At 46.4% G+C, this 22,391-nt stretch overlaps 1 protein-coding gene across 1 annotated transcript in view; it reads right to left on the bottom strand.

Annotated features, from left to right (window-relative positions):
* Nucleotides 1-1,636: 1,636 nt before the first annotated feature.
* The window catches only part of LOC144805054 (uncharacterized), a 44,996-nt gene continuing 24,241 nt past the window's right edge, over nucleotides 1,637-22,391 (bottom strand). The window contains exons 2-3 of the mRNA XM_078671940.1: nucleotides 5,680-5,838; nucleotides 1,637-5,276 (exon numbers count right to left, since the gene is read on the bottom strand). Of these exons, the coding sequence (XP_078528066.1) occupies nucleotides 1,647-3,680 (2,034 nt within the window). The 5' untranslated portion in view covers nucleotides 3,681-5,276; nucleotides 5,680-5,838 and the 3' untranslated portion in view covers nucleotides 1,637-1,646. The remainder of the gene's footprint in view (nucleotides 5,277-5,679; nucleotides 5,839-22,391) is intronic.

Here is a 22,391-nt window from a genome sequence, read left to right as displayed (position 1 = left end):
CTAGGTTGTATTGAATATAGTGTGAGAAGCATATGGGAGAGACAGCGATTTACCATCCTGATGAGACCATGGTAATTAACTGGAGCGGTCAAAACATTGACTATACAGGGACTGTTTCATATAAATTATTTCTTCTAAGAATCACCTTTGCTTAACTTGTATTGTACAAAAGTATTTACAGCCCTGTTTCTGTGTGCAAAATGTGGATCGGATTGTTTTATAATCATATCACTTTCATCTTGAGCACTGCGCAGTCATCACTCAATGATTTATATATACACTTGCTGATGAGAATACAATTAGAATTTTGGGAAATGAAAAGGCCTCATCTGAATTCTAATCATGATAAAAATGGTGAATTAATGTCTGCCCAGGGCCTGCATATGTGATACAGACCTGTGAGATAATGAACTCATAGACCTCTTTACTTGTTCACAGTGCGCATGGGAAGTGCTTCTATGTGGCTACGCTTGTCACTTCTGGAGAAAAATGACGTCGACACTGAGCTGCATGATGTCTCCTACTGCGTGCAGCAGGACTGCTTTAAAGTTTGAGGATCCAGTCTGGCGTGTTGGAAAAATATTCAAAAGGTGAGGAATCTGCAGATAAAGGAGTATCCACCAGAAAGAGCGTAACCAAAGGCAAGTAACTGGTTTATTAAGTTTTCCTGCTGTTGTATATTATCTAATTCCGGGAGGTGAACTCCGCTCGCAGAGAGTTCTAGATTTCAGTCATATATTAAGAAATAAGGGTAAGTAGAAACCTTTTGGGTGGAGAAAATGTAAGACATTAATATTGTGAATTTTTTGGTAATTAGTTGATTTTTGCAAGTACTAACACTTCCCTGTGTCAAGTAAAGACCGTGAGAGTTCTGTAACTTTCAGATACTCAAATTGTGGATTTTGTTGCAATTAAAACATTTTCAAGGCCTGAAATTTCTTTGGAAGTTGGATGCGGGCAGCCTAAGTTATCCTGCAAGAATTTCTTGATTAATCCTATTGCAACTACAATATGTGCTCTCTCATGTAAAGTCAGTTTGATTGAAGCTTTTCTGCAACTCAAGATACGCCTTACTTTTCACCTCATGTCGATGCATTTCTCATGTTTAGTGAGATCTCCTTTCTGAGTAAAACGTTTCTGGCTTTCCCCTCCTGTATAATGCTTTAGTCCAGTGTGAATTCTCTCAAGTGAAGTGGCAGTGTATTTGTGATTAAACCTTATCTGACATTCAGAACACACATAAGGCTTATTTCTCCCGTGTGAGTTTGCTCATAACAAGTGAGAAGTAATTTGTAACCAAAACTTTGCTTGCATTTCGAGCACTCATGAGGTTTTTCCCCAGAGTGGGATCCCTCATGAAGCATAACACTGTCTTCTGGATACAAGCTTTTATGGCATACGGATTTTCTCCAGTGTGGAGTTTCTCATGGTGAGATAGCGTTTTTCTCTGCAGCTTATCTGGCTTTCAGAACACACATAAGGTTTTTCATGAGTATGGAGTCGCTTATGGTAAGTGAGGCTGTGCCTATCAAATAGGAATTTCTGGCATTCACAGCATTGGTGATGTTTTTTCCTTGTGTGCGTCTGCTCATGTAGAGTGAGATTGCGTTTAAAATTGATGCTTTTCTGGCATTTGGAGCACTGAATTATTTTTGATGGTGAGTTTTCTTATGGTGCATGTAACCATCTCTACCTCTAAATCTTTTCTGACATTTAGAACACTGATAATGTTTTTCCCCAGTGTGGATTCGCACATGTGCTGTGAGGTAAGATTTAAGGCTGAAACATTTTTGGCATTCGGAGCACTGATAAGGTTTTTCCCCAGTGTGGGTTCTTATATGCTGAGTGAGACGTCTTTTTTCACTGAAACATATCTGGCATTCAGAGCACCTATAAGGTTTTTCACCAGTGTGGGTTCTTACATGGTGGGTGAGATTGATTTTTTCACTGAAACATTTGTCGCATTCAGAGCACTGATAAGGTTTTTCCCCAGTGTGGGTTCTTATATGCTGAGTGAGATTGCATTTTTCACTGAAACATTTGTCGCACTCAGAGCACTGATAAGGTTTTTCCCCAGTGTGGGTCCTTGTATGTTTAGTGAGTCTTCTTTTGTCACAGAAACATTTCTGGCATTCAGAGCACTGATAAGGTTTTTCCCCAGTGTGGAATCGTACATGTGCAGTTAGAAGAGATTTAACTTTGAAATCTTTTGGGCATTCAGAGCACTGATAAGGTTTTTCCCCAGTGTGGAATCTCAGATGTGCAGTTAAAAGTGATTTAAGTTTGAAATCTTTTGGGCATTCAGAGCACTGATAAGGTTTTTCCCCAGTGTGGGTTCGTATATGCTGAGTGAGACTGAGTTTGTTTCTGAAAGATTTCTGACATTCAGAGCATGGATAAGGATTTTCCCCAGTGTGGGTTATTGTATGTCGAGAAAGACTTCTTTTGTCAATGAAACATTTCTGACATTCAGAGCACTGATAAGGTTTTTCCCCAGTGTGGGATTTCATATGCAGCGCAAGATGGCATTTTTCACTGAAACATTTCTGGCATTCAGAGCACTGATAAGGTTTTTCCCCAGTGTGGGTTCTAGTATGCCGAGTGAGACAGCTTTTTTGACTAAAACATTTGTGGCATTCAGAGCACTTATAAAGTTTTTCCCCAGCGTGGATCTTTGTATGCTGTGTGAGACTACTTTTTACACTGAAACATTTCTGGCATTCAGAGCACTGATAAGGATGTTCCACAGAATGGGTTATTGCATGCCGAGAAAGACTTTGTTTGTTACAAAACCTTTCTTGGCATTCAGAGCACTGATAAGGTTTTTCCCCAGTGTGGAATCTCAAATGCACAGTTAGAAGTGATTTAAGTTTGAAATGTTTTGGGCATTCAGAGCACTGATAAGGGTTTTTCCCACAGTGGATTCTTGTATGTTCAGTGAGTCTGCTTTTGTAACTGAAACCTTTCTGGCATTCAGAGCACCGAAAAGGTTTATACCCAGTGTGGGTTCTCCTATGCAGAGTGAGACGACTTTTGTCAATGAAACATTTCTGGCAATCTGTACACTGATAAGGTTTATCTCCAGTGTGGGTTCTTCTATGCCGAGCGAGACCGTTTTTGTCAATGAAACATTTCTGGCAATACGTGCACTGATAAGGTTTTTCCCCAGTGTGGGTCCTTGTATGATGAGTGAGTCCTCTTTTGTCACTGAAATATTTCTGGCATTCAGAGCACTGGTAAGGTTTTTCAGCAGAGTGGGTTAATACATGTCGAGAAAGACTTTGTTTGTTATAAAACCTTTTCTGGCATTCAGAACACTGATAAGGTTTTTCCCCAGAGTGGATTCTCATATGGTCAGTGAAATACGATTTCCGGCTGAAACTTTTTTGGCATTCAGAGCACTGGTAAGGGTTTTCCACAGAGTGTGTTAATGCATGTCGATTTAGACTCGGTTTGTTACAAAACCTTTTCTGGCATTCAGAGCACTGATAAGGTTTTTCCACAGAGTGGGTTAATGCATGTCGATATAGACTCGGTTTGATACTAAACCTTTTCTGGCATTCAGAGCACTGATAAGGTTTTTCCCCAGTGTGGATTCTCATATGCTCAGTGAGATAAGATTTACGGCTGAAACTTTTTTGGCACACTGAGCACTGAGAGAGGTTTTTCCCACTGTGCATTCTCTCAAATTCAGTGAGATGAGATTTATGGCTGAATCTTTTTTGGCACAGGTAACTTGTTTCCCCAACTTGGGTTATTTTGCTTTAATTGAGGCGGGTTTGAACACTGAATTTCTTCTCACAGCCCGTGTTTTTATAAGGTGTATTCTTAGATTTACATTTAGTTTTCTCTTGCTTATATGCCACGGTAAGAGTGAATCCGATTTTAGAGTCTGGCTTGTTTAGATAATGTTCAGTATTTATCTCTAAAATAAATTGTGTGTAATTTTCTTAACAGGGTGAATTGAGCAAAATATGTCTAGAAGCAGCCCTGTAACACCTGTCAAAATGTTTCTAGCAGATAATAATCTTTTGGTTACAGCCTCTCTGGCAGCAACTTATTTTGTGACTGACGTTTTTCTCAAATCTATTTGTATAGGTTCTTAGCAATGGAGTGATATGGTGTTAGTCTGATATTTAATGATTAAACTGAGAAGTACCTTTTTGCACTGACGTAATGGCAGTAACTGAGAACATTAGAACATGCATAGTACTATTGTGGCTCACCAGTCGAAGAACATCAGTTCCTTTTACCCTTTCTATGTTTGGTGTAAGGTTAAGGTTTGTAGTTCTGAAGACGAGGATTTATTTACATTAGCTATAGCGCAATGGTGCTCATTTAATCAGTTTTTACATATCACTCCTGCACAACAGATAAGGTTGAGGCTATTTACATAGAATTACAGAACAGTACACAATAAAAAGGAAACAATCTGAGATGGTCATAAACACAATAAAGTGGTGGATTTTTAAGGTTTTCGTAAGGGTTAGCAGAGTGGGTCGAGGTGTTATATCCCGTGGCAGATAGTCTCAAACTTGCTTAACTGGTTAAAAACGGTTGTTGAATGAAGGGGATTTTTCAATCTTTTGGTGGTTAGCGTGTCAGCTTCGGAGTCTTCTTTCAGCGTCTTTTCTTTGAAGGTCTGCGGAAGAAACCTTTTGTTATAACTTTCTTTTATGCAGTGTGTGCTTCCTCTCTGGAATTACATGATGCTTTAGATGAACGTTATTCTGTTATGCTGAGGCAATTTGTCTTTCTGATAATATTTCAGATTTGTCTTTCTGATAATATTTCAGCTGAGGATGCTGTGATTGGTCTTTCTGAACAAAAGCCAATACGAGTGTGCACTCCTTTCCTTTTACTAGAAACCATTCTTGAAAATCTCCTTGTAAGTGCGTGCAAACAGTGAACCGTGGTTCGCCTCTACCACAGTATCGTAACATTGAACAAAACCTGGACACGTGTCTCACGCTCCTCGCTGATGCACTGCCGGAAATGGTATTCATCACCCAAGAGTATCCAATTAATCAAAGTACTCCTCAAGTAGGCCATTGATACCTTAATACTATTCCTTATTTTTACTGTTCCTTTTTCGACTTGTTTCATCACTCCGGAGACAGTAGGATTACATCTGTACTTTTTATTATTCAACTTTTCTTCACCGAATGTATGCTTTATCAGGCTTTGTACACCGGTTCGTCTCTTACAGATGCATCAATAATGGAGTAAACAAACCCAATGCATTTCGAGCCTGCGAGGCTCTTCATCAGGGGTTTCTGTAACAAGATGGAAAAATCATCTTAACTGACCAATACATTAAAGTAAACTAAAGTAAAATAACATGACATTGACAAATGAGTGACAAAACCATAAATGTCAACTAAAATGTGTCGACCCATAACTCCACAATGTCCACCCCACAACTGAAACCAACACTCGTGCTGACTCTCTTACACCGACTGGCACCTCCCACTTCATTGCAACACAAGCAACGCCCCATATAAACATCGTCCTCACAGCAAAAAACCTTACGTAAACCACCTTAAACCTCCCTCGTACCCGTGCCGTCTCCTTCCTTTGTGCGCTCATTGGTCTTTCTGGCATTATTTCTGATGCTGTGTGGACAGATATGACTTTGCTCTGGGAATAATGAAATGCAAAATTAGAGACTTCACTTACAGGTATACTACTTTCCTCAGCTCCCACTTCCTCGCCACACCTAGATTTTGGAACGTGTTTAAACTTAGAATGCTGGACGTCCTTCAGTTTTTCAAAATAATCCTTCTTATGGCACTAACATTCAGTTGCCTTGCTTTCTTCGTCCGTAATTTCAATCACCTATAGTATTAAAATTAAATAATTAATACATGTAACTTTCCCCAAAAATAATTTACAAGCCATATCAATGCAGAATAGCAGAATTTTGAAAATGTTGAGCTGTTCTTCAAATAGAGCAGAGTGTACAATGGTAGCCTGAGAGTACTTGGATGTAGGAGTGAGGATTTGTAGAATTTCCAACATTTTATTAAGCTCACAAAGGATACATGTACCCTATGGACTTGTAACATAGAATTCCAAAGGCAGAAATTAAAGTCATATGGATTGGCACCAAACAGATATTTAAAAAAGAATACTATTAATTAATGTTTTATGTTGATTTCTGGGATGGGAATTTCCCCTCCATGGACAACAGGTGTTTTCCCCTGCCCTGAGTTACCACCTACTTGTATCTGATATCCTGACTTTTGAGTTCACGCAATTCTATTGTGTGTTGTGAGGACTAGGCCTAGACATATCCCTCAACTATGTCCAGATTATGAATCAAGGGCAATGAAATTGAGGCGAACTTTCATGTGTTCATTTTATTCCACCTGATTATCAGTGGTTAGGTTTTTCTGCACCTGGATGTACCGGGTGCAGATAAACAGGACACAGGTATTCCCTGGTGGTTCTGAATAAGAGAAACTTACATCAGACTGCCTGATCTAGAGAGGAAGGGCTGTCCGATATATTTACACCGATGCCACTCAAATAAGGCTGGACACATAACAATCCACCTGACTTGCACTAGGTCAGGCAGACCTAGAGAAGTGTGGCTCAATGGTTAGAGCAGGCAGACCTTGATGCAGAGCTCTGGCCAGGGACCAAGGTTCGATTCCCGCCTCGGCGGGTCTCCGGCTCATTAATTCCCCTGACTGGATATTCTCGCCTCAGTGCCTGTTCTGATCATGGGTCCCACGCTGCAACTCTGGGCAATAGCTTGCTTAGTCTCCACAACGGCCCCAAAAGCGCTGGGATGCCTGGCTGCACCTGGGGGGTGCCCAGGAGTGGACATTTCCCAGGAAAGCCAGGAAGGATTCCTAAGCGGTATACGGACAGCGCCGGGACACCTCCGGTGGAGGTAGCTGTGCGCTTTACAAATTCCTACATTTACATTTATTTATTTACCATCCGTTTGTTGGACAGGATACTCCACCACGCTTGTGAAGGAGTACCCTGCTCATCAAACTCTAAATCAAGACCTTTATCTTGTCTGTGCTATGCCTTTATCTCTAGGTCTGCTTCATTATGTCCATCAATCTTTGTATTATCTGCCTGTTATTGAGGCTTGTGTGTTTAGAGCAGGTTTAATCTTACGGTGTGTGTGTGGGTTTATTTGAACCATGCGGTTTAATCTGCACTTGTTGTGTATGCGGTGTTATGTGGTGTTGTTACACCCTTGTAATTATAATAAGTATGTTACAGGCGACCAGGTGTTTCTTGCCCGTGACTACTGAGGAAGTAATGGTGCACAGTTAACAGCAGCAACATTGCAAAGTGTCAAGAGCCTGATTTAGAGTTCGCTGGCCGGGTTACTCAGACACAACCGTGACGGATATCCTGGCCGCCATATTACAAGCACCACTGAATATAATATATGGGAGCCTCATTTCTTTCTTTCGTACTTTCTATTTCCCTTGTGTTTATTATCTTTATTTTACTCTTTTTTTTCTCTTTCTTATTTCTTTTTCTGTTTCTCTCTATTCCTGGCTTATCTTTCATTAATTTCTTAATTTAAGAATGCTTAGCCTCCTAAAGCATTTTATTAATTCATTTGCATTTCTTCTTTCCTGTCATGGGGATGACTGCACAGATATCCTTACTAGTAGGATCTTTTGAATTCTGCATGAACCTATTTACTAATGGTCCTAGTTGAAGGTGTGATTCAGAAGTTAAATATATGTTTCTTATGTGAGGTAGGGAGGGTATGTGTGAGAATGTGTGTGAGAGAGAGTGCGTGTGTCTGTCTGTCTTTGTCTGAGTGTGAGTACTTGAGAGTAGGAGGCCGGCACTCAATATACTATACCGTAGTGTGCAGAGAGTCCAGTGGATCCCCAGAGGTTTTACAGAGGCTAAAGTAGATAATACAAATGCTCTTTTGTGGTAGTGTGGGGGAGCCGAGGGTACTGTTAAGCATTTGTTGTACACACAGTGGCAACAAATGACACACACAGGGGCAATAAATGACACACACTCATAAATAAATCTCTGACCAATTTATAAAATGACACTTGGTTAGATTTATTTTGCGGACCCACAGAATTTTATCTTGAGTAAATACGTTTTGCAATAGAAATACTGTTCAATATAAAAAGTGGACAATTAGAGCAATTTTCAGACTTTGCAATGTTAACCTATGGGGTGAAGAAAACATTCAACAAACGTATAGGCAACATCTACTTACAAGACCATTCTTCGGAAGTCAATGTCAGTATTGGACAAGGTTCAGTTCAGAACCAACAGTGCACCACCAGCGGCACGTGGGCGCCCGGGTGCAGGTGCAAGTTCAAGGTTGAAAACCCAATCCAAATAAGGGGGACTGGGGAAATTGGACAGAGCCTGCTTACAGGTAAGTAACAGCGGCTTGGGGGAACTAGTCTCTGGGGGTTGAGGCCAACACTGGACATGGCCCAAGGCAGCACCATGACTACACCACACCACCAGCGGCACAGGGACACAAGGTGCAGGATGCCAACACAGCATCAAAGACAGGCCAAATTGGAAAAGGTCTGCAGGCTCAGGCCAGGAGGCCGGTCGAAGGAAACCAAAAGCTGTCATCGAAAGTTTTGATTCTCGAGGACGTAGCAACACATTTTGTCCTCTTCACCAAAGCCCAGGACGGATGGTTGCAGGGGTGCCTTTTGGTGTCAGAAAAAGCATACCAGAGCACGTCAAGGTTGAGGGGTCTCCTTGCAGAGGCTGCAGGTAACGTCAAGGAGTCCAGACGAGGTCAGCTCATGGTGGACTCTCGCTCTAGACTGACTGGGATCGATCCTCTAGAAAGGAGCTAATCCAGCTAAGGGATGAGCCCTGAATGGCAGTCTCCTTGACACGGTCCACCAAGATCCCATGGTCGACCGTGTCAAAGGCGACTGAGATGTCCAATAGCACCAGGGCCTGAGGAGTACCCCTGTCAGCCTTCTCTCGCAGGGAGTCCGATACCACCAGTATTATGGTCTCCGTTGAGTGGGCAGGCTGAAACCCAGCTAGGTGTGAGTCGAGATAGTTGGATTGTTCAATAAAATTGGACAGGCTCTTTACCACATGAGCCTCCAGTACCTTTGCCAGGTACTGGAGCAAAGAGATTGGGCAGTAATTCAACAGGATCTGGGGGTCTGCCCTTGATTTCTTCAGAAGGGGAACCACAATTGCATCTTTAAAGGCCTTAAGAACACAACCCCTTAGAATAGGGACTCATTCAGAAGAGAGAGGGCTGGACCCAGGAGGCCGGTGAAGGATTCTTTTAGGACATATGGTGGGCAGCAGTCCGTAGGGGATCCAGATTTTACTTTAGACAAAAGGTCCTGGATCACCTGTGTACAGTAGTTCTCTGCAATCTTCTCTGCTGGTGCAGATCGGTAGTGCCCAGCTCTTCTTAGGTGGTCATAAACTGAAGTTCATGGACTGGAGATGCCACCTAAAAACTAGATTTAAGGGCGTTACAAGGGAGTGACAGGTAGTGTCCAATGGGCCCTTTGCCTGGGGTGTCTACGCCATTTAACATGCCCACCTTCTGTGAGAGGAGGACACAGTCCTAGCCCTAACTGGATAAGTCCCATCATCTTCAAGATGGTGGGCACTGAAAAGTGTAATTGGCCTAGCATGCAGCACCCGAGTGGTGGACTTGGCAGAGGGGGGCACATCTCCTATTCTATCAAAGGTTTCCGGCCTGTCCTGCTGCCAAAAAGGGGGTGAGGACAGGATGGAGGCCAGCTCCACTGTAAACAGGTGTCGTAGCACAGCTGGGTAGCATTCGGCTACCCGGTTGGGACCCGATGATGAAGCATGACACCAACCAGGTTGGTGTGTGAGGATTTTCTTAACAAACCTTTGAGGTGCCAGACATTCTATTTTTAGACAGTCATTTTTCTGGCCGTCTTCTTTGGTAACATTATAAATCACAGAGACAAGGACGGCCGTCCTAGTGTCCCAGCTCTCCATTTTTGTTTTGAATAATTGGCAGCGCACAGCTGCGAGAGCCCTGACTCTCTCTTTTTTTCAATTTGCCACAGTGGTGTATACCATGGCAAAGAATCTGGGCCTAACGAAGAGCCAATCAGTGACATCCTAGCAGCACCACCGCTGATGGCATTTCTAAATATAGCGAGAACGATATCCCAAAGTAAAGATTGGGAATCACTTACGGAAAAGAAACGCAATCACATTCGAACCATTCTTCATGGAGTTATACTCACAGAATATCTGAGAGCCAACACTGCTCCCAGAGGGCTAATAGTCACCAACGCCCCAAAGAATATTCCTTGAGGATGCCGCATTTCGCAGACATTGGGCTAAAATTGCCTGGCGATGCACAAGAGATTGGATTGTGCTCATAATCCAAACAGCAAAAATGACTGGGAGATGCTTATCTAATAGAGTTCCAGACCAAAGAAAACCACTTTAAAACAACTCTAACAGCATATAAAAAATGGCTGGATGAGGTCAACAAGGAAATGCAGGAATATAAGGAGAACTTGACACAGTCAAAAATTCAGAACTTTCAAAAAGATATTAAAAAATTCTCATATGCCAAATCATATCCCTACTCCGAACCAAATTACCAACCTCAAAAGAACCGTGAACAGTCCTATAGCTCTGATGATGCCTCCTCAAACAGCAGTGGTTCCAGCTCTAGTAGCTACCAGAACAAGACAAAAGGACGAGGAAGAGCCAACAAATGGCAACAACCATGGAACCAAGGCCAACCTGGCAACCACATGCAATTCCCACAGCCATTTCACCAGATGCCACCACAAGTGATGTATGGCTGGAACACCGCCCTTTGCACCCCCACAAATTCCCTGTATGAATCCCAACCAAAGGTTTCCCTTTTTAGGGCATGGCCGGAGGGGAAGAGGAAAGCGACGAAGACAAGCTCAGGTACACTGGGAGGACGACTCACAAGAAGGAGCACATACCAGGAGCAAGTCCAAGGAACAACGCACAGGGCCGAGCACCAGCAAAACCTAGTCACCAACTACTCCCAACATGTATTGGATGAAACAGAAATGAACCTCCTGAACAAAGGCTTGGGCTTTGTCCCAACGCCCCAATAGGCAAAATCCGCCTCCACTGTGAGATGGCGGACTTCTTCAGAAAGTTGAAATTAAAAGCTTTCTTTTCTAAACAAGAGAACCAGGCCAATGAACAAGAGAAAGGAGACACTGACTTCAAACTGAAGTCTAAATTCATCCCACCAACTTCCACCATACCGGTGGAAATCGCAGCTTTCGAGCAGGCTGTCTTCAAAGACATCGAAGCCCTGTCAGAAAATAAGACATTTAAAAACACTACCAAAAAGGAATGGGAAGGACTGACCACACTGAAAGGGAATAAGGCTGTGGTTATCAAGCCAGCAGACAAGGGAGGAGGTATAGTCCTACAAGACAAGACAGCTTACAAAAATGAATGCCTACATTTGCTATCTGATAGGCGCAACTACCAATCGATCAGTGAAGATCAAACTTCCAGATTGAAAGAAACCATTCATGAATTGGTCACTGAAGCAGAAAACCGCGGCCACATCAGTAAAAAAGAAGCCCAATATCTAACTACTTCAAAGAAGAAAATTCCATATTTTTACACCATCCCCAAAGTGCACAAAAATAAAATCCCACCACCAGGTCGCTCCATTGTGTCCGGCATAGGCTCTATCTTAGAGCCTCTCTCCAATTTCTATGACTTCTTCCTAAAACCAATGGTGCAGGGCAAGGCGACATACTTAAGAGACACAAAAGACCTCCTAGTTCAAATCAAGGATCTGACATTTATTCCTAATACAAGCTTCCTAGTAAGCTTAGATATAGAGAGTCTCTATACGAGCCTTCCGCAGGACGACACCCTAGGGGTATTAAGAACGGCGCTAGAATGGGAGGAGCTTCGCGCATCCGAGATGGCCGCGTGAGCACAGGGCTCCCGAGACCCTCGCCACCTCCCGCATCTTTACTGAATCCTATCCTGATTACGAAGATGGGTTATTGAAGACGCAACCCAGCTGATATAATAGCTGCTTTCAGAAATTGATTTGGACTCTGGGGACCGCAACTACGACACTTTGAACTTTTGTGGCCCGCCCCATGGAGGTACCCGTGGCTCGAGTTGTTAAAGTGCCCAGGCAGTAGTTGAACAACAACGGCTTGCGGGGCTCTGATCACAGCCTTGGAGTTGACTTTCGGTTTCGTTTTTGGGTCATTGGCCTCATCCTATCTCAAGACCGATCTAGTAGCCTGAGGTGCAGCCGGACCCTGTGAATTCATCGTGTGCCAACGGCTGCATGTTTATGGTTGCTGCAATATAACTGCTGAAATTCGCTTTTGGAGATTCCGGTGGGAGAATCGTGAGGAGACATTTTTACCAGGTCTCAAAGGCCCTCGGGGGCACATTGCCCAATATGGCGGGCAAGCCCGATAGCGAGAAACGGAAAACCAAGACCACTCACCGGGGGGGGGGGTACTATTCAAACGAATGTTATGGATCGTTATACCCAACCTAAGGGGTCCCCCGGTGGCGTGAGTAGGACTATGGAAGTAGCAGGTGAAGGCCCTACCGCATTGGCCGATTTAACTCTACAGGATGTCATGGGGGCCATTGCTGGTATGAAGACTTCCATTGGCCAGCAATATGAGGCTCTAGCCCTTAAGCTTGACACTGTGGCCATCGATGTCAATTTGATTAGAGTGGACTTATCAAAGACTAACGAGAAGGTCAAATCCTTAGATTTGAAGACCTCCAGCCTCACTACTGATGTGTCCGACCTACAGACGGAGGTTCGCAACTTACGATCCTCCAACGATCTCTTTGCTCGAAGGCTGGAAGATTTTGAAAGTCGGGCCAGACGCAATAATGTACGTATTATTGGGGTCCCTGAAAAATCGGAAGAACCCGCTGCAGACCTCCTTGTGGAGGACCTCATCCTAAATCACCTCGCCCCAAAGGCCTGAGTAAATTCTTTGCGGTGGAAGGTGCGCACAGAGTGCCGGGTGGGAAGCCGAAGCTGGGTGCCCCTCCTCGGCCGATCATCGCCAGAATTTTCAACTTCAGAGATAGAGACGCTATCCTGCAGGCTTCGCGGGTGGGTGGCCCAATGAAGTTCGAGAACACTACTGTGAGCTTCTACCCGGACTTCACCCAGTTCATTCAGAAACAAAGGATGGGGTTCCAGGGAGTGAAGCGACGACTGAGGGACATGGATTTGAAATACGCAATGCTTTTCCCAACCCGGCTGCGTGTTGAATATGAGAATCGGACGTTTTTCTTTGACCGCCCTGAGAGAGTGAGTGACTGGCTTGATACATTGACTATGAGGCGTGATCGCTCGGAACATTCTGGTGGAGCTGAAGGCGGCCTGTTGGAGCAAGAATGAGAAGCGGTTTCCGGTTTTCGAACATTGTGCATAACATACAGCTGTGGTTCGATGACTTATATATTTGCGTGCCCTATGGTGGAATACCCGGGGGTGGCGAGGGGAGTGGGACTCTTTCCTCCTCCGGGTTTTTTTTTGTAGATTGGTTTAATGTTAGGACGACAGGCACACTGCAAGTTGGGGTGGCTTTTGAGTCTAACGCAGGGGTGAGGGTGGGTTGTATCTGGCTTCTGTTGGGGGGTGGGGGTGGGTTTGGGGCTTTTTCGTTTTTTCTCAAGGCGACGTATTGTATTGCTTCTGGATCTGGGTGTTGTGTTCGCTGTGCGGTGGGTTCTGCACTCACTTCTGGGATGGGGTGGGGGGTTGAGACTACTGTTTTGGAATGTTAACGGGTTGGGGGATGGGATGGAACGTGGGGTAGTGTTGCGGCTGTTGAGACGCCTCTCCCCTGATGTAGTGTTATTGCAAGAGACACACTTGATCGGAAACACTTGTTACGCTATGAATAGGCGAGGATATAGTCTTGCTGTACATTCTGGGTTCACTACTGGTTCTAGGGGAGTGGGTATTCTAGTTGGGAACTCTCTCCCCCTGGAGGTGGATGACATGGTCCTTGATGACAGGGGGCGCTATGCTGCTCTCACTGGTAGGAGGGAGGGGAAGACTGTCTCATTGCTTTCTGTATATGTCCCACCTGGTCTGCAGACCAAGTCCTGCGTGTATGTGCTCTCGGGTGACATCCCTCTGTTACCGCGCGGGTGTCCCTTCCAGGTGACGCAGATGGGATTTAAGTATCTGGGGGTCTTTATAACATTAGACCCCGGGGTTCGCTATGATCGTAATCTGCTTCCTCCGCCCAACGGTTAAATGCTGACGTTGTGGGCTGGCGCAGGTTGCCGCTATCCCCCTCGGGCGTGCAGCTCTTTTCAAAATGATGTCCTTGCTGCGGTTTTTTACGCGCTCCAGAACACGTTTGATGTAATTCCGGCGAGCTATTTTCGGGAGGTGGAGAGTTTGCAGAGACGGTTGATATGGGATGGGCGTTCGCGTATTGCCCTCGCCAAGCTGACGCTTCCTTGGTATGACGGCAGTATCGCACTTCCAGATATCAGGCGATATTATTGGGCCTCTCAGCTGGGAGCGATCAATCATGGAATGTATGGTCCAGCGTTAAATCCCGCGTTCGAGATGGAAAAGTGGTTGCTACCGGGTGGGGATTATAACAGGGCGCTTTACTCCAAATCTGCTGGAGGGAAACTTTCGGGACCCACTAAGATAGCGGTACGAGTGTGGCACTGTGCGAATGCGGCAATGGGATGGAGGGATCGACTGACCCGAGCGACTCCGCTCTATGCGTCTGAAAGATTGGGTAGCTTGTGGAAGACGAAAGGGTTTGAGAAGTGGGATATGATTGGTATTTGTAGGGTGAGTGATCTCTGGGTCAAGGGCAGGATTAAGACTTTCGTGGCATTGAAGGTAGAGTATAAGCTGAGTGACAGGGAATTCTTCTGTTATGCGCAGATTCACCACGCGTTGAGTTCGGTTTTTTCTGAAGGTATTGCCATCCCGGAATCATTCCCACTTGAAGATCGGGTGCTGGATTGCTATGTGCCCGACAGCACTATTTCTTTGCTTTATAAGAAATTGATCAACGATCGAGCGGACCTGTTGGTGCAACTCAGGGAGGCCTGGACCAGTGACGGTTTAGAGTTGGATGACGAGGACTGGCAATCGGCGATATCCTCACCTAAGGAGGTCGCGATTCCGGCCCGTCTCCGACTCGTCCAGCTTAAGATCCTGCATCGGATTTATGTGACTGGACCTCGCCTGATTCGTATGGGTTATTCTGTGGATGGGTTGTGTAAGCGTGGTTGTGGTTTAATTGGTACTTTCCTCCATATAATTTGGGAGTGTCCGGAAGTGGTTACGTTTTGGAATCGAGTGCATGCTGTGATGGAGGAGGGCACGGCTGTCGCCTGAAGCCAGGCGTTGTCTGTTGAATGTATGGGAGCCGAATGACTATGATGTGGCGCAGACGCAGTGGGCGACCCTTGGGAATATGGTTGCCAAGAGAGACATCGAGCAGTTGTGGGGTTCCCAGAGACCGCCCACGGTCTCGGCATGGAAGGAGAACATGGACTGGTGTATGTTTAGAGAGAAGACAGTGTATGTGGCGCGGGGCAGACCTAAGAAGTGGGGTAAAATCTGGGGTCAATGGAACTCCTACCGTGGAGATATATGCACGCCTCCCCTTGCAGATATTCAGGATGTTCCTCTTTCCCCGTGACCCGACATTCCTAATGTTGTTTAGTCTCTATGTCTTTTGACTCTGGTTTCTCCCCTGCCTCCTCCCCCCTTCACTAATGATTTTTCATATTATACTGTAATGCACTTTCCTTCCTCCTTGAACGCATATCCAATTGTACTGCTTATTATTGCCTTGTCTGTTTGTTCTTTATTAATAATAAAAAGAGTTTAAAAAGAAAAAAAAAAAAAGAACGGCACTGGACAGCAGTAACTGGGACTACCAAACGCCTAAGTCATTCATCCTGAAATGTGCGAAACTAGCTCTGAAGCACAACTATTTCAAATTTGAAGGCCAATTGTACCTACAAACGTTTGGCACTTCAATGGGGAGCACGTTTGCCCCTAGCTTAGCTGGACTGTATGTGTTCAGTTTTGAACACACATTCCTGCTGAACACCACCTCCATCGCAGGTAATATACGTTTCTACAAAAGATATATTGATGACGTATTCCTCATTTAGCCAGGAACAGAAGAATCATTAAAAAACTTCTTGTAATGGATCAATGAATGTGATCCCAACCTGAAATTTACAAACACAATAAGTAAAAGTACTATTACTTTTCTAGACCTTGACATCTCACATCACAACGGTGTTCTGGATACTAAGACACACTTCAAACCAACAGCGAGAAATTTGCTACTACATTACACAAGCTTCCGCCCTCGTCCCTTGAGAGAGAATCTTCCTTATGGCCAATGCCTACGGCTACGCAGGAATTGCAGCACTCTGAATTAATTAAAAAGCAGGAAAAAATGCTGACTATTAAACTCAACAACAGAGGTTATCCAATCAAATAACCAGGAAGGCTGAGAAAAGTGCACGAAATCAAAATCGTGAAAGCCTGCTAGAACCCAAAACACACACTGAGACTACAGCACCCCTAACTTGTGTCACGATACATAACTCGGTGTCAAACCAGGTGGCCAAAATAGTACAAAGACACTGGGCCATACTGAACACCGAACATTTTGAATGGGAAAAGCCCCTATTTTCATACAGAAAAGGGAGGAGCCTTAAGGACAGTCTGGTGCATACTAGACCCCAAAAACAACACAATCACGAAGAAAATACTATATCCAATGCCTGGGGTTTACCTAGGATAACGGGACACCACCCATGCGGCAACTGCAGCATGTGTCATCTAACGCAAACCATCAAAACCCTTAAATTAGAACCAGGCAAAACCTGGGAGATCCGTCGACATACTAACTGCAACTCCCCAAACGTCATATAAGTAAAAACAAGGATTGTTGAACACAGGAGCAACATCTGCTGTAAGCGCAATATATCCCGCATGACTAACCACTACCTTGAGCAGAATCATACTCCCAATGATATGCAATGGATAGTGATTGAAAAACTAGACCGGAACATAACCAATATCCAACAAGAGTTGCTGGACAAGGAGCAGAGATGGATATATCGCATGTCCACCCATATCCAAGGGCTCAACGATAACATACCCTGGAACTGCATTAACCGTTGAGTATAAGGATTCACAGTTCATTATTCAGTACCAGAGATAGACTGATACCTTGTCCTCAGTCACCTCTCTAATAACACTAGCTTATGTGACCGACCACATCGGAACAAGAGTATCCACCTTCCTCAGTATAAGGCCATCCCCTACAGGCTTTCATACCATTACCAGCTAGAGATTAACACAATGCTCTACAGAGAGTTCCGTAGTGACACAAACTACTATGACTGGGATTAGCTACCTACAGTCATCAAGCCAGCAGGTATAAACACAATTACTACTAGCTTAAAATCACAGTAACCTACCAGCCGCAAGGAGTTTTGTCTTTAGAGTCCCTCTAATCCCTCATCGCTAATAAAACCAGTCTTAATTTATTTTAATTAATTAATTTATTATCACCACCCAAGGATCAACACTTGGCCTGCGTGAACCACAAGTATATTGGCTGAATACCCTTAAGGTGGCTTGCTGTTTTTGTCCAATCTGGCAATTTGGAATCTGGCAACTTGGAATCTGCAAAACTGACAATATACAAGCAATCCTTCTAACTTTTATTATTTCATTAATCTACCATGTAATGTAATATTTATACATAAAAGTATTCCCAGCTACATTTCGCAGTAGTTAGGAACTTTGCAATCCCCACATAGCGTACATACGCGCACATGCGCACTGCCGCAATACCCCCTTCCGGTTGCCACTAACATAAGACAAGTGGCGGTCTAGCTTCTCGCACCACACGCTTGTCAGCGTGATGACGCGCACGACCCTTCCAGGAAACGCTCCAAACACTGGAACACTGGAAATAATAAAACAACTCTAAGGAGCCGAGGAGGTTGCCAGCCTGACCCAGGGGACATGCATTAGGTATTCCGCGGAAGACACCAACACTACAAGTAAGACTTTTCCAATATACGGCGGTCCGTTACCGCTGTATGCAAGCGTGATTCTTTTCAAAGGAACTGCCTTTAAAGATCGAGCCAACAATAGTGATAGCCTCACTGATTCTCTCCGTCTTTTTAATTCCATTTTCTATAGTATGTGAACTGAAAGAGGTGTTCCTTCTCCCCCCCCCGACCAAATACGAACGCCTACCTTAGAATCAATGTAATTATTTAATTAGTTCACATAGATTAAAGCACATGACAAATCAGTCGCATGGCGCTGGTCATCGCTATATATGCACCTTTGTATAAGCATGTTCACAGCGCAACAAGTAGCACAATAGCATGCTTGGTAGGCTCTTCAATCCTACAGACTAAACATTGCCTCCGCTTTTAAACAAAACAGAGGACATCGCGCCCTTTTCTCTCAACGAGAAAAGGCACTAGCACCAATCAGGCTGTACAGTGTGCATGGCATGTATGTGTTGTGTAGTGTGCATGGTACGGCATGTGTAAAAGTGGCACTTGGTACATATATGTCTGACACCTCGCTAAGTGTTTAGCACATGATGCACAAGTAACTACTTGTGTAACGATATATCTGTAAGAGACATTAGTTAGTGATAGATTCCTTACCTTAGAATATCCCCAGACTGGATCAGGAAACTTTTGCGTAGCAATACCCCTGCGCGTCGGTAGGCGTCGTCCGCGGCTCCGCGTCCATCGTCGGCGTCGTTAGCGCCGGAATGACGTCGCCGGAGTACTCAGACGCAGTCCTCGTGCGCTGACGTCAGTTCTTATATACAGCTTTTCCGCACCAGATACGCAGAGCCATGATAGAACCAGCACTGGTGCCATGAAACTAGGGCCCTGAAAGGGGATGACCTTAACCCTAGATATCGGTTCGCAGAACGGGGAGGATGGGTGGGACGGTAAGGAATCTATCACTAACTAATGTCTCTTACAGATATATTGTTACACAAGTAGTAACTTGTGCATCTGAAAGAGACACGTTAGTGATAGATTCCTTACCTTAGAATAGATACCCCAGCAATACCAACCCCGGTGTTGGGTCTGCGAACCAATAATCACACCAGAAAGTCCTGAAAGACGGAACGGCCAAAGAAGCCATCCCTCCGGACTTGGCTGTCCAGGCAGTAGTGTCTTGCGAACGTGTGCAGCGAGGCCCACGTAGCTGCCTGACAAATGTCCTGCAAGGGGACTCCTCGGCCCAGGGCAGTAGTAGTCGCCGTGGCCCGAGTGGAGTGGGCCCTCAGCCCAGCAGGAGGTTCCTTATTAGCCAAAGAGTAACACGCCTGGATGACCAACACAATCCACCGGGAGATGGTCCGCTTGTGCACCGCCCGTCCTTTCTTAGCGCCCACGTAACCAACAAAGAGTTGGTCATCCACCCGGAACTGGCGTGTGCGATCCAGATAGTAAGAGAGCGCACGTTTTGGGTCCAGACGGTGGAGCCTCTCTTCCTCTTTCGAGGAATGCGGAGGCAGAAAGAAGGTGGGCAAGGTGATGGACTGCCCGACGTGGAAGGCTGTGACTACCTTGGGCAGGAAAGAGAGTTTCGTCCGCAACACAACCTTGTCCGGATGGACAGAAAGGAAAGGAGGTTTAGAGGAAAGAGCCTGGAGCTCACTCTCTCTCCTGGCAGAGGTGATGGCAACCAGGAAAGCAGTCTTAAGCGTAAGAAGACGGAGAGGACAGTTATGAAGCGGCTCAAAGGGAGCACACATCAGGTAAGTTAGAACCAGGTTCAAGTCCCACTGGGGCATCATGAAAGGAACAGGAGGGAACATATGAGTGATGCCCTTTAAGAATCTGTTAACAATCGGGGACTTGAACAAAGAAGGCTGATCAGGAAGCCTTAAGAAGGCGGAAAGGGCAGAAAGGTAGCCCTTGCTAGTGCCCAGAGTAGAGCCCTGCTGGGCAAGAGAAAGAAGGAAGAGGAGAACCTCAGAAAGAAGGGCATTGAGAGGATACACAGCCTTTGCTGTGCACCATGCCACAAATCTGTTCCACCTGCAGGCGTATACCGACTTTGTGGAGGGACGCCTGGCTGCCAGAATCACATTACAGACTTCAGGAGGCAAGTCAAATGGCCTCAACTGTCGCCGCTCAATCTCCAAGCATGGAGGTGGAGACTGGACAGGTTCGGGTGGAGGACCGTCCCCTGCTGCTGCAACAGAAGGTCCTCCTGAAGAGGCAGAAGAATCGGGAGATCGACTGACATACTGAGTAGCTCGGGATACCAGTACCTTCGTGCGCAATCCGGAGCCACAAGGATGACTTGGGCCCGGACGCGCTTGATTTTCTTCAGCACTCTGGGCAGAAGTGGTATAGGCGGAAAGGCGTACAACAGACCGCAGCTCCACTCGCGACGAAAAATGTCCCCGAGCGAGTGCCGCCTTGGAAATTCCAACACGGAGAACTGATGACATTGCGCGTTCTCTTCGGTGGCGAATACATCTAACCAAGGCTCTCCCCACTGCAGAAAGAGGCCTTACGCCACGTCCGAGTTCAGACGCCATTCGTGATCCATCATGCACCTTCGGCTGAGCTCATCCGCCCTGGCATTCAGAGAACCTGCCAGGTGTTGAACCATCAGGGTCACCCCCTGATGTTCCAGCCACTGCCAGAGACGCAGAGCCTCCTGGCAGAGGGTCCAAGACCCCACCCGCCCTGTCTGTTGCAGTATCACATGGCGGTGGTGTTGTCCGTGAACACCTGCACTACACTCCCCCCGACAGAGGGGAGGAATGCCTTCAGTGCTAGACGAATCGCCCGCAGCTCCAGAAGGTTGATATGGAGCCGGGACTCCGCCGGAGACCAGAGGCCTCTGATCTCCGCCTCTCCCATGTGGCCTCCCCAGCCCTGGAGGGACGCGTCCGTCACAACTACGTGCTCTGGTTGGGGAAGGGAGAGGGATCTGCCGCTGACCCAATCACGGTCCGAGAGCCACCACTGCAGCTGCCTCGCAGTGCCCTCCGAGATCATGACATGGTCGGACAGGTTGCCCTGATGCTGGGCCCACTGAAACTTCAGGTCCCACTGCAGAGCCCGCATCCGCCACCTGGCGTGATGCACCAGAAGGATGCAGGAGGCCATCAGCCCCAGAAGCCGCAGCGTCAACCTGACCGAGACCCAGGATAAAGGCTGAAAGATTGGAATCAGAGCCTGAATATCCCGAACCCGCTGTTCGGGAGGATAAACCCGAAACTGCGCCGAGTCGAGGACCGCTCCGATGAAGAGGAGCTTTTGAGAGGGGCACAGGTGTGACTTCGGCACGTTGATGGAAAACCCCAGCTGGTGCAGGAGGTCCACCGTTGTCTGGAGGTGGCTGACGACTGTATGGGGCGAGCCCGCCTTCAACAACAAGTCGTCGAGGTTGGGGAAGACTAAAACCCCTAACCTGCGCAGATGAGCTGCGACCACCGCCATCACTTTCGTGAACACCCGTGGGGCACTGGTAAGGCCGAAGGGGAGCACGGTAAACTGAAAGTGCTTGTGGCCTACCGTGAACCGCAGGTAGCGCCGGTTGGCCGGCAGGACGGGGATGTGAAAATAAGCGTCCAACGCTACCATCCAGTCTCCTGGGTCCAGGGCAGCTAAGACCTGAGCCTATGTCAGCATTTTGAACTTCTCCTTCCGGAGGAAGCCGTTGACGTTCCGTAGGTCCAAGATAGGGCGCAGGCCGCCCTTACCCTTCTTGGGTACCAGAAAGTAGTGGGAGTAACAACCACACCCTACTTCCGGCCTAGGAACACGCTCGATGGCCCCCTTGGCTAAGAGGGCGGTAACTTCCTCTTGCAGAAGTTCCAAGTGATCCCCCGACACGCGGTGGTATTGCGGTGCCATGGCTGGAGGGGTCGCCTCGAAGGGGAGGGAGTAGCCCCTTTGGACGATTTGCAGCACCCACATGTCCGACGGGACAGTGCGCCAGTGGAAGTGGTGATGGCGAACCCTGCCCCCCACTGGCGTCACATGGGCCTGAAAGCACAGACTAGGAGGATTTTGAGTCGGATGCTGCTGGGGAAGGTGTGGACTGGCCTCACTGTTGTCCCCCGACCACCGCCACGGCGGTTTCCACGGCCGACATCGCGCTGTGTATTAGTCTGTGGTGCGTGGCTGGCAGCACGTGTGGGAGCGCCCCTTCCTTAGCCACGAAAGGAGCGAAAGGCACCAGTTTGCTGGCGTGGGGCCGAGAGGCCCAAGGACTTAGCAGTAGCCCTGGAGTCCTTAAAACGCTCAAGCACATGCTCTGTCTTGTAGCCAAAGAGGTGACGGCCATCAAACGGCATGTC

The sequence above is a fragment of the Lissotriton helveticus genome, chromosome 1_2 (assembly GCF_964261635.1).
Source record: "Lissotriton helveticus chromosome 1_2, aLisHel1.1, whole genome shotgun sequence".
Lineage (NCBI taxonomy): Eukaryota > Metazoa > Chordata > Amphibia > Caudata > Salamandridae > Lissotriton > Lissotriton helveticus.
Note: the sequence above shows the minus strand (reverse complement) of the source record. Positions and strands in the feature narration are given on the sequence as shown.